We start from the raw sequence: 15,523 nt of genomic DNA on the forward strand, positions 1-15,523 counted from the left end.
CACCTTCATCTGTTGGAAAGGGACACTGAAGTCCTCTTTGTCAGCTCTCTTGGTTATTGAGCTTTTGCTCCTCACACACAGAATGCCTTTTTTTTTTTTTTTCCTGCCTCACTGAAACTCACACCATAAAATGGCAGAGATCTTTCTCTGGGGCCCACATTTTTCTTACATGGAGCTTGGCTTTTAAAAGTATAGGAACAGGAATTCCTGCTGTGGTGCAACAGGATTGGTGGCGTCTCTGGAGCTCTGGGATGCAGGTTCCATACATGGCCCAGCACAGTGGGCTAAGGATCTGGTGTTGCTGCAGCTGCAGTGTACCTTGCAATTGCAGCTCTATCTGATCCCTGGCCTGGGAACTTCCATGTGCCATGGGGTGGCCCCAAGAAAACCCAAAAAACAAAAAAATAGGAACAAAGCAGCACCATTACTATTATTATACTCAACCAGCGTTTTGCCCATTGGAGGAGACATTCCTCCTTTGCACACTGACACAGCGCATGTCTGTATTTGACTTTTGTTTTGGGACCTGCCCTCCAAATGCTTCTCCCCGACTTTTCACGTGATGGGCTAGCACCCTGAGCTGGAGGTCAGCAGTAGATGAGATTAGAACTCTGTACTTCTTGGAACCTTAACAAGTGTGTGTACTTCATCTTCACAAAAGGAAAACATACCTTCTGTTGGCGCCATATTTGGTGAAAGATTGCTTCCCACACTTCACAATGAAGTTATATTTTCAGTTTCTGGCTGAGAAGGGAAATGTCTGGCCAGACCTTAGACTGTATCAACCCTGGAATCAATGGAGATAGAATGACTCCATTTGGGATCAGATCAGGTCTGAAGCCTCAGTGGAACCAATATGTCATTTCTTTCGACTACCACGGAAAAAACCTAATAGTGTAAGAATAGTAGTAGCATTTTTTGCCCTGATATACACACCAACTTTATCCCCCTCTGCCCCGAAAATATTCTCCAAGGGGACTAGCAGATCTCTGAGATTACAATATTTCACTGGTTTGATACCATACAAGTACCTATGAAGTAACAAGGGTGAGTTTGAGGTTCAAATACAATCCTAAAGATCTGCTCCTTCCCCCACTCTTCAGGTTGAGTCAGTCCCAGACATTATTATAATATCATTTTTCAGAGCTCTATAAATAGACAGATTCTCATTTCTCTTAAGTACTGTTTGCTAAATGTTTTGGCCCAAAAGTTCAGTCATTCCATGCAAGCATTAATCAATACAGGAGACATTAGTGGTTACTCGTTCTGATGAGATTTGACATTATTTTTCCTCTGCCTGTGGGGAGGGGAGGAGGATGTTGCCTAATAAAGATGAAGGGTCTTTGCTTCTTTTGTATGAAATGCAAATGATGAGGACGTGTGCAATATACATTTCTCAAATGTGAGGCTGCTGCTTTTTGTTGAGAGAGAGGCAAGGCCCTGGAGGATTTTAGAATTTGTAAATATAAAATTATCTGCCTTCATGTTTAAAAAAAATAATAAAAGGGAGAAAGACTTGGCAGGTTGCCAGATTACTTACATTACAGTAATAGATTTGCTGACCTCTGACTTCTGCTGTAGAGAAATGTATTGAATTTTTCATAATATCAGATGAGGCAGATCTAAAAACCTAGTATACTGAGCACCATTATTTAACTTGAGATTTAACAAAGCCGAAATCTTTTCAAACCAGCAATTTCTTGTATGATGATAATTTAGTGGCTCAGACACTAATAAATCAAGGTTATAATGCCATTGATTTGTTAATTTTAACTTGGGTTGATTTTAAGTCATCTTTATTTAAAAAAAAAAATAAAAGGAGGAGGAGGAAGAGGAGAAAAAAAATCTTGCTTTTCACAGTGACTGAATTTAATAAGAATCTCCGTGATAGCAAAAGGCTCCCCTACTGTTTCTGCTTTGGGGTGGAAAATGTTATTCTTGTATTATTCCTAGGGAAAAATAAAATCTCATGCTGCTACAAATCTTACGCCTATGGAAAGATTTTTTTTTTTTTAATACATGATGGCTTACCTATTTCAGATCCATTAATGGCATCATAAATAAGCATTTTGCTAATCTGAAATGTGAAATCAGGATAATAGTAAAGGCCCATTTATCTACCCAGCTTTCAATGCACCGACTACATGTAGATGTAGGGGGTGCGGGGGGAGCTCTCTGGATTTTCTAATGAATATATTGCTTCTCTTCCCCATCACTTCCATCCACCAGAAATCCACACCACATTCTAAAGAGTTGCAGCCCATTAAAAATATTTCTCCTGGGTAATTAGTTCTTAGGGGCTGGGGTGCATTATTTGCTTTTATCTGTACAGTTTAGAAGCTGATTAAATCTTTGTTGTACTACAAATATTTGAGGAATAGTCATCTGCAAGGCACAGTCATGTTGCTTTAGACTAAATTCTTTATGCAATACAATGCTTCCTGCGTTGGGCCATGTTGACCTTAGGTTGGCTAACCTGTCTTTAGTGGTATCGCGTGTACGTTAAATGTTGAAATGTTCAGAAACCCGTAATAGCTCTCGTCCTCTTGTACTGTAAAAACTTCTAATAATCAGATGATAAGATCATATCCTGTGGGGTAATTGTGTTGTACCGTGACAGGATAACTGAAAAAACATTCAGTGAAAATCGCACTGAACGGAAATCACTACATGAACAGCGATTGTTCAGCTGGGTGAGACCACGCTCAATTCTTCAGGGCTTAGCTGGTCATATTTCTACTTGTTTCCTTTTAGCTGCTGCCTTTCTTGTTTTATTTTGGGAGCCTTTTTTTCCCTGAGCCACTATAATTATCTTTCAGTGATTTAGAAGGGGAAAAAAAAACACTCAATTGACCTTTACACACACACACAGACTACACACTCACTCACTCACAAGCACACTCCCTCTGGAAGCCTTGAACAAGCAGGGTTTGTGTTTGGATTCAGTTTTACCTTAGTCATGCCTCTTTCCAGATACAAGAAACATTTAATTCCAGATTTCCTGCTTCTGGCTTTAGGCCTTTGACCAGCAAAGTGAAATGTATTTTTTACTGCTGTCGGCCAGCCAGCTGCTGAGTTGAGTGAAGGGAAGGGAAAAAAAAAAAAAAAAAAAGAAGGAAAGGAAAAGAATAGAAATGTTGCCCTACCTCTTGAACTTGCACAACTGTCTAAGAAATTCAATTTTCCTTAGCACCCATCTAGAAAGCTGGCTTGGCCCAGGGCTGTCAGGACCTGGTGGCCCTCCCACCCCCGTCCTCTGCTTCCTCTCACCCCCTTGCCAGGGGGGTGATGTCGTCGTCCTTTTTGCTGAAAGGAGCCCCTCATGGTGTCACCATGTAGATTAGAGAATAGAGTTGGATGGAGGGCGGTGCCAACAGACAGTAACCACTGGAATACCCAGACTTCAATGCTTGAGCGGTTCTCATGGCAACCAAACAAAAGTACAACAAACCTATCTGTCCTAACAATAAAAAGAGGTTTTCCTCAAAGTCAGTTTAAAATAGTTTTTTTCTAATTTGAAATAGTCAATGCATTTTACTCTGGGACAGAAATCCCCAACCTGCCACTGTTGAAGGGGATAAAGTCCCTGGCAGAACCATGCACATCAAAGCAATTAGGGGGGAATGTTGGGGACTTTACAGATGAGACAGAATACATTCAAGTATGAACAGGATTGCTTTTTTTTTCTCTCTTCTGCTTAGTTATGCTTTTTATTACATAAACAGTAACTGTAATATTACAGTGGGAAGCAGGTATTTGGCAGCCATATATTATTTTAGTAAGTCTACATAGAGAGAACAGTTTCCAGTTTTAGCAGCTGTAACATGTTTAAACTCAGTTTGTAATGGGATCTGAAGATAACTATTCCCCATGGGCTGTGCTGATCTTCACGGCTGGCCCACTGCCAGATGCAGGGCTCGAAACTATTATTCACGCCTCCTTGCACATACCTTGTCCGAGCATGCTCAGTAAGTGAGTGTTGTTTCTAAGATGCTATAAATTGGGATTTGATTTTCCCATAATTTACTTGGTCTTTTATTAAAGAGGAGACTATTTTGATCACAACTGTCCCCACGTCTGTACTCACAAACCTGAACAGTTTTGTATTTGTAAGCAGTTGAGATCCAAATTGCCTAGTTAGAAACCAATTTTAGGATAGCCAACAAATGCCCAAACCAAAGGCAGTTTTGCTTGGGAGTCTCCATTTAAAAATAATTAGGGTTCCCAATATTTGAACAGATTTATGTTGTTTATAAGCCAAGTACATTTTCTTCATTGAGTCAACTTGTCTTATTTAAAACAAATTATGTTTGCTCTATTAAAGTTCATATTTTTAAGGCTGAGTCTTGTATTAATCCCACAGTGAGTCATTAATCATACCAAATGCATTATAAAAACTTTAATCACTGAAGTTGAAACTGAGATTGTAATGCAATCCATCCCTTTTAATTACATCAGCTATTTTTCCCTTTCAGATCAAGCGCTATGTCGCAAAGGGAAAACAGATTAAAACGAGAGCTGTTTGATGTTTCTCTTTTTAGAGCAATTTTATGTACTTTGTTTAAAAAGTTATATAATTAAAATGCTTGAATTTTTCAGCCCTCTGATTTTTTTTGTGGCTGGAGTCTTCTGTCTGCCTCTCTTCTCCCTGGGGTCCTCTTTAACTTGGCACCCCACGACAGAGCTCCTCATCCTGGAGTCACCAATCTCCCTCAGAACCCTGGGTAACCTCTTTATTTAAGTGTTGTGTCTATATTTTGACATGGATAAAACATAAACGTTGGAGACAGGCAGAACTAGGTTCAAATTCCACATCTAGCAAATGGTGTGACTCTCGGGCAAATTATTTAAACTTTTGGGGCCTCAGTTGCCTCATCTGTCAAAAAGGGAATAATAATAGCAACAGTGATCATAATACTCCATAGGGATGTTATGGACATTACATGAACTAATCTATATGATGTGCTGAGGTCATTACCTGGCACATACTAGTACTTACTAGAATATAAGCCTCAGGAGCTTTGACCCTCTTGTTCACTGCTGTATCTTGACACCTAGAACAGTGCCTGGCACATAGTTGGTGCTCAATAAACAGTGGTTGGCGGAATCATGAATGAATGGCAACTATCATTCTAGTCGCTGTTATTGTTGGGATGTTGTTACTGGCATTTAGTCAGGTTCCACAGATTGTGATAAAGATGTGACCTTGGATCCTTCCATTGGTATCCTCGCTGTATAGATGCACAAAGCCAGAAAGAGGGCTTGCAAAGAAGTAAGTTACCAGGTGCAGGTTTTGACTGGGGAGGTAGATTACTAACTTGTGGAAGTTTCTAGGAATGCACCAGCGGCACTGGTAATGAAGTCACTCAAAAAATGCTTGTATTGAGAAAAGAGAATAAACCCACAGCATCGACGCTACTAGAGTTGCCTGCCCTCATTGATCCTCTCTTCTGATTCCCTTTCAGATTAATCCTGCCGTATGAAAGGTTTATTAAAGGAGAGGAAGATAAGCCCCTGCCTCCAATCAAACCTCGAAAACAGGAGAACAGTTCACAGGAAAATGAGAATAAAACAAAAGTAGCAGGAGCCAAACGCATCAAACATGAAATCTCTAAGAGCAAGAAAGAGAAAGAAAATGCCCCAAAGCCCCAGGATGCATCGGAGGTGAGTTGTGTTCCTCCTCTGTGAAACACTCTGGGAGGGGGGTTCCTGCCTTGGGGTCCCCTGGAGCTCAGCATCCATCACTGTGTCCTTCCCAGGGGCAATGCTAGACTGAGAAACCAGATCCTCTACACCTCCCTCCTCCCCCACCAGTGAGCCTCTCGGGACAGTGCCCGGTGTTGAATGGGGAGGCCAAGAAGAGGGTCCATGGAAAAGCAACATTCTGCAGAAAACTGAGCACAGAGACTTTGAGACACAGGGAGTCCAAGCTTCGGCTCTGGAAGCCAAGGGCCTCTAATATAAATGATGCCGCGTCCCTGCCATCACATAACCAGAGATGTTGGTGTGACTTTAGAACACACACCACAGGGTCTGCCATGTCTCTGCAGGACTGTCCTGGAAACTGCAGAGATTGGTTTCCTCCCATTATTGACCTCTGGGCACTAGCCTTGGGTTGAGACCAATTTAGAAACATCTTAAGTACATATTATTTATAGGGGAATTTTGAAATGGTTCCTCTGAAACCATTATTATCTTTCACGTTAACAGGTAGTTTCTGAACCTTTTAAAACAAGCCCCAGCTCCCACAGCCCCCAGCAGTACTTTGGTAGAAGCCATTACTGTCAGTGTACAGCCAGTCATGGAGGCTGATCTGGGCTCTGTTTCAACATGAATAATAAAAAAACTCTGCTGCCCATTTAAAAAATAAGAAACAAAACAACTTAGCAGCCACATTTGGAGACAGCGTGTTCTAGGATTCAACCCCAGAGGGAATTTTGGTGCTGATATTAAACACCCCCTAAAAATCAGGTTTATAATGAACACATAAGAGACTCCCTAATTAAACACTGGCTTAAAACACACACACACACACACACACTCTGAACTAGAAATTAGCTTACCCAAATGACTCCTGTGTAAGAAGATAATATTAACACAAAAAAGAGAAATCATTTTTATTTTTGTTTCATAAATATTCTAAGTTCTAGTAATTAAAAAGGGGGTGGGGAGGAAAATGATGCAGAGATTTCTAAACATCTGCAATCTTGCAACATAAATGGCCAAAAGCAAGGAAATTCCAAGTTAAGGCTTACATTCCATTCTCCCTTTATCCCGTTGGTTTGGCATCAGTGAGTTCTATTAGATACCACATGTACAGCATTGCCAAAGCACCAGGGGACAACTGAGGACCAAGAGGCCAGCTGACCTCTGAACGGCCCAGCTTGGGCATGACATGTGAAATGGCTGTTTATGAGCTGGGGAGGGAAGCTCAGCCTCTGCCCTGAGCCCACCAGCTTGGGAGGTGGCCGTTGCCAGGAGCAGAGCTTGCTGCCCTGTGGTCCACAGAAACCTCACGGCCTTAATAAGCCTATTTCCTGTGGGCCCCAACAGGTTCCCTTCAGGGATCTCTAAGTGTCTGAGTGACCCAGGTTATTAAGGTCGGGTTATCAAACCACCTGGAATCTCACACCCTCCCCAAGGTTGACCTGAAAGTAAGAATTGCTCCCCACCTCTTATGGGCCTATGTTCTTGACCAAGTATATCTTCTCATTGACTGCATGCTTGAGGTTTGAACTTTGTCGTGGGTGTTACTGTTTTTCATTTTTGATGTTTTCAGTATGAAGTGGTAAACTCAATGTTTTTAATGTTTGATGTTTTTAATTTTTGATGTCTTCAATATGAAGCAGTGAACTCAGTGGAGATAGGAGGGCTTAGAAAGCCTTTCTAGTCAAACCGATTCTCTTTAGGAAACCGATTCCAAGCTGTGTGATGGGAAGGTACCATTTAACATAGTAAAGCCAATCATAAAATGCCATCCATCCTAGAAAAAGGGTCCTTTACTATTTTTTCTGCCTTGTTTTCAAAGACCTCCTAAACCTGTTTACAACCCAAAACACACAACTCTGTGTAAGCGCAGGCCTAGGTCATAGAAACCTGAGTATCCCCCACAGCCTGGCCAGAAACTAACATTGAAATGTAATTTGCCTTTTTCCCTTGCCAAACTCATTTTTCTGTATTTTCATGTAATGTATAAGCTCAAGAGAACAATGATGATTTTTAATATAGAACAAGTAGTGATATTTGTACTGGAAAAGGCAGCTATTAGGACAGAAAAAGAATAATGATAAGCATCCCTTAAAGGCAGGGATATTTTGAAGTATATTTAAGGAGAAATACCTATGAAATGGGTGTGACCCCTTAAAATTTTTGTTTGTCCAAATATGCTAAAGAGATGGACACTTCTTAACAAGGAAAAAAAAAAAAACATTCAGGGGATAAGATGGAGGGAAAGAAAAAAAAAGACCAGCTCAGTACAGCTATTTTATGACTTTCACCATCAAGATATGTCAGAACAGAATGACAGAAGTTTTGAAAGGACTTGGTAGTCAGCTGGATCACAGATGGAAAGTTAAGATGACCTTCTAAGGTCAAAGTTTGCACAGCTACACAATGCAGTGAATGAGTCCTCTTGTGCCCACTACTTCTGTCAGTAGGGATCCATAAAGAGCATCCATCTCATTGGCTACAACTTATTTCAATGAACAGAAAAGCTGTATTTGTGGTGACATTCACTGCCTGAATTTTGACAACTTCATTTTCAGCTTTAATAAAAATGTAGTTTGCTGCAGCCCAGAAAGACTAAAAGTCCTTCTGTCCCTCAAGTAGACAGGCTGACGTTGCATCTGCATAATTTTTCAATATTTTAGCTTATCTGCATGTCATATGGCACTGGGTAGAAATGATTAACATTTCAGCATCGCTAATTTTATGCATCATATCAAACACTAGGATGGGGTTTGCGCTCTCGAAGAAAGGCAAGGAGTTATATAGTAAGTTTGTTGTTTATTGTTGACATGGGGTTGGTTGGAATTTTGAAAGAGAGATGCTTAAAAAAAATCACTCTCCAAAGTGTCATAAAGCACAACATGTAATTTAAAACCCATTTGGATAATTGACTGATTTGACAAGAAGACAACCTCAGAATTAAACTATATATTAGAATCAAGGAGTGATGTGATTGTATGCCAGCAGTACATAACACTTTGCTGTTTTGATAGGTATCTCATAAGGGACTAAAGTGAATATGCATATTTCCCCTAATGTTTCTGTAATTTAGATTTCTTTGTTTAGAGCCATGATTGGGGAGTAATAAAGCTTTACAGAAACTCCATGAGCTGATTGACAAGCCTGTTTTCAAAAAAACTGCTGTGTATAATATTTTATTTCATAGTGTAAAGCGTCAGTGCATTTGGCTTCCTTCTGACTGTCTTTGGAAATATTTCACCAGGTTTCATTGGAGCAAGAGAAGGAACAAGAGACTTTAAACCAGAAAAGCATCACTGAGCCTGTCCCCGCAGCAGACACAAAGAAGAAAATGGAAGGGTACCAGGATTTTGCAGCAAGGCCCCTGGTGTCACGAACAGACCCTGAAAAGGGCAGCGAAACAGATCGAGGTGCCAAGGGCCAGAAGGCAGCTGAGGAGGCCGGAGACAAGGGGCCTGCTCCTCCACCCGCAAGCGCCCCTCCAGCCACTGAACGGGATCCAGCCCTGGTCCCCGGGGCTGGCAAGCCGACGCTCACCTCTCCCAGTGCACTTGTGGACTCAAAACAAGAACCCAAGTCCTGCTGTTTTACAGAGAGCCCTGAGAACGAACTCCAAGAAGCAGCCTTCCCCAGCTTCCCCACCCCGCAGCCGCCGCTGGCAAACCAGAGCGAGGTGGAGGAGGACAAGCTCCCCGCCATGGCGGATTACATCGCCAACTGCACTGTGAAGGTGGACCAGCTAGGCAGTGACGACATCCACAATGCCCTCAAGCAGACCCCGAAGGTCCTTGTGGTCCAGTCCTTCGACATGTTCAAAGACAAAGATCTGACTGGCCCCATGAATGAGAACCACGGACTTAATTACACCCCCCTGCTCTACTCAAGGGGCAACCCAGGTATCATGTCTCCACTGGCCAAGAAAAAACTTCTGTCCCAAGTGAGCGGGGCCGGCCTCTCCAGCAGCTATCCCTACGGCTCCCCACCCCCTCTGATCAGCAAAAAGAAACTGATTGCGAGGGATGACCGGTGTTCGGGTTTGTCCCAGGCCCACCACAGCCAAAGCACTGACCACACAGCAGTCAGCCGGCCGTCGGTGATTCAGCATGTCCAGAGTTTCCGAAGCAAGCCCTCGGAGGAGAGAAAGAGCATCAATGACATTTTCAAGCATGACAAACTGAGTCGGTCGGAGCCCCACCGCTGCAGCTTCTCCAAGCATCACCTTAGCCCCCTGGCCGACTCCTACGTCCTAAAGCAGGAAATGCAGGAGGGCAAGGAGAAGCTGCTGGAGAAGAGGGCCCTTCCCCACTCCCACATGCCTAGCTTCCTAGCCGACTTCTACTCATCTCCTCATCTCCACAGCCTCTACAGACACACGGAACACCACCTTCATGGTGAACAGCCAGCCAAATACCCTTGCAGGGACATGTACAGGGAATCAGAAAACAGCTCTTTCCCTTCCCACAAACACCAAGAGAAGCTCCATGTCAACTATCTGGCATCTTTGCACCTGCAAGACAAAAAGTCGGCAACGGCTGAAGCCCCCACTGATGACCAGCCAACGGATCTGAGCCTCCCCAAGAACCCGCACAAACCCACAGGCAAGGCCCTGGGCCTGGTGCATTCGGCACCTGGGCCCCAGGAGAGCAAGGGCACCTCCCAGTTCCCAGTCATCAACAGCCAGAGTCGAGACTGTCACCCCAAAGCCTGCCGGGTATCGCCCATGACCATGTCGGCCCCTAAAAAATACCCTGAGGCGCTTTCCAGATCGGGAAAGCCTCACCCTGTGAGACTGGAGAGTTTCAGGAAGATGGAAAGCATGGCCCACCCCCTTCTGCACCGGAAAGTGAGCCCCCAGAACATTGGTGCTGCACGGCCCATCAAGCGCAGCCTGGAGGATTTGGACCTGGTGATCGCTGGGAAGAAGGCCCGGGCCGTGTCCCCTCTGGACCCCTCCAAGGAGGTCTCCGGGAAGGAGAAGGGTCCTGAGCAGGAGAGCGAGGGCAGCAAGGCCGCACATGGCGGGCACTCAGGGGGCGCCTCGGAGGGCCCCAAACTGCCCCTCTCCTCCCCTATCTTCCCAGGTTTGTATTCTGGGAGCCTGTGTAACTCGGGCCTCAACTCCAGGCTCCCGGCTGGGTATTCTCATTCTCTGCAGTACTTGAAAAACCAGACTGTGCTTTCTCCACTCATGCAGCCCCTGGCTTTCCACTCGCTTGTGATGCAAAGAGGCATTTTTACGTCACCAACAAATTCTCAGCAGTTATACAGACACTTGGCTGCGGCCACACCTGTAGGAAGTTCGTACGGGGACCTTTTGCACAACAGCATTTACCCTTTAGCTGCTATAAACCCTCAAGCTGCCTTTCCATCTTCTCAGCTGTCGTCCGTACACCCCAGTACAAAACTGTAAGCCCAGCTCTGCACCGCGTCCCAGATGGCATGGCTAGCAGAGCTTCACTCCCTAGCCTGGGGGTGAGGGCTTATAGAATTAGAAGTCAGGATGTCTTCTAATCCGGGGGTAAGGTCAGTCGCGGCCGGCAGGGCCCAGAGGGAGGTGAATGCACCTGCTATTTCTGGGATGACTCTAGCCTCGGCTGGTCAGTCTTGAGCTCCTTCCGACACAGATGCCCTTGCAGCCCAGACGGTTCACTTTGCACGGGGGTCTTCTAAGGGACTTGTGTGTGTCCAGGAAGAATTTGGAGGACCCCGTCTGAGTTCCAATGGTCAGGAAACAGTCTGGGCCAAAAAGGGCAGACATTTCAGAGAAAGGGGCGTGGACAGTGGGCACATGTGCCAAGGGACGTCCCTTCTGCATAAAACTCTCCAAGGTTCAATCAATGCAATGTATAGTGAAACTCAATAGATCTTTCATTTTGACACTATTAAACAATCCAGAGAAGTAAACACTGTTAAATTGACTGTATATATTTGCTTCTTAAAACTACCCGTATCACTGTTTGCTCACCTAATTTATACACAGGTAGTCCCATTTTCTCCCCTCTCGTCTTTTTTTTTTTTTTTTTTTTTTTAATTAAACAGTATCGCTTTTGTTTGCAGGTCTTTTGTTTTTGTTTTGTTTTTATTTTGTTTTGCTTTGTTTTAAAGGCTGACTGTCCTAGTTGTTGATGTGTGTTTGTAATGTTTCCACATATTATCATTTTGAGCAGCTTTGGGTGGTAATGTTATTGTTTACAAATTGAAGCAACTGATTCTAGTGGAACAAATGAAAAAAGAAACAGTTGAGCACACAGTAGTGCAAAGAACGGTCCTTTGCAAAACTGCAACTTAAGGATTTTGTTCCTCATAAACGGCATAGTTGAAAGAGCTTATACACTGCTTACCCAGCCAAACGCTTTGCTTTGAAGTATGGGGTTATGTGAAAATATCAAGCATTGTACTTACCTTATCTAGGCTGTGAAACTGTCCTACATACCAGAGGAATCATAAAAACAAAAACCTCATTGGCAGCAAGCTGCTGAATAACAACAGAGTCTAGAGGACATATTTGTGGGCTGCACAGATATTTTAGGAATTTCAGAAATTAGAACAGGAGCCAGAATGATTTACATTGCTGTTGGCACCGATCCCTTTAAACAGTCTGGGAAAGGGGGCTGGGAAGAGGATGAAGCTCCACTCTCCTGAAGAAAATGACCAGCTGGAGGCCCAGGCACCAGATTCCTGCCCTGGGCCGTGGTCTTTCGAGTAATAGGTAGTCACATTGCCTTCATCAAGTTGGCTTCTTGTTGTTCCCAAGAAGAACCTCACAGGCCACATCTTTGGGGATAGTTGGTATACTGGATTACCCATTTCAAAAGAAAGTCGTCCTCTTGGGGTTTACGGGGTACGAGTTTTGTGTGTACGCACACACATGTGGTAGTTTGTGTCCTGTTTTAACTACCTGCCAGTACAGTCCACTTAATGATTTTTTTTTTATTGTTGGAAAGAAATGGTCAAGCTGTTTAAGCAGTCAAAAGATGTCGAGAATGTATATTGTCATTCTTGCCACTTTATTCTCTTTGCTGCCGAGAGGTAACATCAAGGTGGATGCGCTTTCTAAGTGTGTTAAAAGTTGATTGACACAGAGAGTGGATTTTCCTTCCAGGTCCCATCCCTGCTGATAACTGCTTTGATGAACTCCCAGCTAACCCTCCCCTGCCCTGACACTACCGGTAGACAGTAGAATCATAGTTAACCAAGTCCTTTACCTCTGAGATATTTAATTCTCTGAAAATTGATGACAATTTTCAACTTCTAAATAGGTAACTCAACTGCAAAATAATCAAAACTGGTAAACAATGAAACTGTGGCTCTTAAACCAAGCCATGCATGCCGTGCATTTGTACTGAAATGTCTCCATGATACTGAAGCCAAATATCCAATGTAACATACTTAATATCCAAAGTTGGAAACAAAAGAATGTAGAGATCTAGTGTTAAGAGTTCCATTTGCTTCAATTAATTATTTACCTTCCTGTGGAATAATATATATATATATATTTAATAGAACCATAGATAGACTAGTAGAATTTAGATTATAAATGTGTGAATGCAGATTATCCTGCTATTGCACAAGATTGGGGGGGGTGGAATCTCAATCCCAGCTGGCAAATTGCTGGCCAGGACACATAGAAGAAAGTTGCACTAGATTGAATGGTCACAGAATCAGAGGACATGGAAGAAAAAGGAAACTCCAGTGTTTCTGCAGCTGACATGGGCTATACCCTACATGGTTTTTATGAGTTCACTTTTCAAAGAAAATGGGGGTGTCTGTCCCTGGCGGAGCTCACCTATCCATTTCAAATATGGGGCATTTGTTTTCCCCACCACAATGATTTCACTCTGGTTTCATCATGTTGGAATTTGATCACACCATTTTCAAACAATGTTAACATAGTCCAGCTTTTGTTTTTCTCATCTCTTCCGAGAGGAGACTCACTTTCTGTCTGAGGAAGCTCATACCCTCGGTAAAACATCAGGACAAATAAAGAGAAATGGGGGTATGCATTCCCAACAGAAGCAGTGTGTTATTTGTTTTAAAACTCTGAACAGAGATCTTGGACATCTTTCAAAAAGACCATTGAATTCTTCGTTGGCTGAGAACTACATTTTAAAAAGTCTTAAATAGGGCTTTGTTTGCATTGTTTGAGTTTAAGGGGCCTTATTATTGAATGGATTGCACAAGCCTTTCTTTGTGCAATCAAACCATTGTTATTGGGAGTCTGTAAAGGAAACAGTGGAATCTAATTGGCAATGAAGTTATAAATCTATTTACTGAGTGTGGCTTCCAAGAAATGTTGCAATTCAAAATGCACTAAGTCCGTGATTTACTGGAGATTTGGAGATTCTCAATAATATTTTTCAAAAACCTTTCCATGCAACTTCTGGTTTAACTTTTGGCAACTCAACATTAAAGAAAAAAAAAAAAAAAAAAAAAAAAGCCCAACCAAGTTTCAGAATTAAGTATTCTCCTAGTAGATGATTGGAACTTGTAATATTTGCCACAGGACTGACTTATTTATTTATGAGCTTGAAGCTCTTAAGTTCACTTGTTTATCAGGGCATATACAAAGGGTTTGTTAAGACTCAACGTTGACTTTACAACTTTCTGACCTGGTGCATGAATTCTCAAGTACTGTATTTCACTGTGTTGGTGTGTCTGATGGAAATTTCGAGGTGATCCCACAAAGATATTTTATGTAGTGTGCCTTCAAAGAGAACCATTTATTTCTCTTCACTTGTTGTCCCACAAAGTCACATTGGGTGGTGGTCAGCCAAGTCCCAGCTGGTCCAGTTTTACTCTTGTTCCAGTTTTGAAGAAAAATGGGAACAAGTCCGCCCTGGTGAGACCCACACCATTGCAATGATTATCTTGAGCACTTCAATTCCAGTGTTGGCTGTTGATGTATTTGATAGTCTGCTTGTCTCCCCATGGTTGAAATATGTCTGAAGAATAGCAGCATAATCTCCTGGCTGTTTATACTTTTTTAAACTTTCCTGTGTTGTAAATATTGTATACTTTTGGTGATTCCAGCTATGTAACCTCTATGCTCTGTAAGGTGATTATTTGTATATAGCAACATGGCCCAGTGATATTATATAGTTTCCCAATGGAGAGGTTATTGAGTAACCTCTGCATTAGTTTAAACACTACCAGAAGAATGCTGAGCCAACTATAAACACTCGATTTTGTATGTTTTCCAAATTGTACTTATTACTGCTTTTGATACTGTATTATGTGCCAATAGTTTCCCAATCACATAGCAGGCAAGAGATATTTTGTACTTTTTGATCCACTGTAATATTTAATAAAAAATGTTACTATCTGTTTCCTTTTGGGAGTAATCTGTCACTTCCTCCTGAGGAGCCCTGTGGCCTCACCAGAGTACTTTCCACCCTACTGTTTTCAAATAGAATAATAACAACAATGATGACGATGATGCCTGTGTTGAGAACCTATGGGGAGCCCAGTTGGCATATGGTATCTTTACTCTTCACAGCCCTGTGTAAATGTGGTTATGCTCATTTTCCTGATGAGAAGTCTAAAGCTTAGAGAGAGAAATCAATTTTCCCAAGATCACCCGGCTAAGAGACTTGGCAGGATTTAAACCCAGAGCACCTAAGTCTGTGACTTCCTTTGTATCCCATACGTCTCTCCTGGCAGATGACAAAAGTCACTGTTTGCTTATCTGGTCAAAAAAGTTTCATGCATGCCTCAATTTCCAGGCATAGTGTTAGGAGAATGGAGAGTAAAAGAAAAATATTGCCTCTGGAGCTTATACATCTTCTGAAAAAGAGAATTAATCAAATAACCACCCATA

At 42.6% G+C, this 15,523-nt stretch overlaps 1 protein-coding gene across 3 annotated transcripts in view; it reads left to right on the forward strand.

Annotated features, from left to right (window-relative positions):
• The window catches only part of ARID5B (AT-rich interaction domain 5B), a 189,584-nt gene extending 174,550 nt beyond the window's left edge, over nt 1-15,034 (forward strand). For all 3 annotated transcript variants that reach the window (XM_021072755.2, XM_021072756.2, XM_003359209.6), the window contains 2 exons: nt 5,466-5,664; nt 8,951-15,034. In XM_021072755.2, coding sequence (XP_020928414.1) covers nt 5,466-5,664; nt 8,951-11,116 — 2,365 coding nt within the window. In that variant the 3' untranslated portion in view covers nt 11,117-15,034. The remainder of the gene's footprint in view (nt 1-5,465; nt 5,665-8,950) is intronic.
• The last annotated feature ends 489 nt before the right edge of the window (nt 15,035-15,523 follow it).

This window comes from Sus scrofa, chromosome 14 (genome assembly GCF_054392235.1).
Source record: "Sus scrofa isolate SSC_HxYL_T2T_F1_AM1 chromosome 14, Sscrofa_HxYL_maternal_Yorkshire_Landrace_v2.0, whole genome shotgun sequence".
NCBI classification, from domain to species: domain Eukaryota; kingdom Metazoa; phylum Chordata; class Mammalia; order Artiodactyla; family Suidae; genus Sus; species Sus scrofa.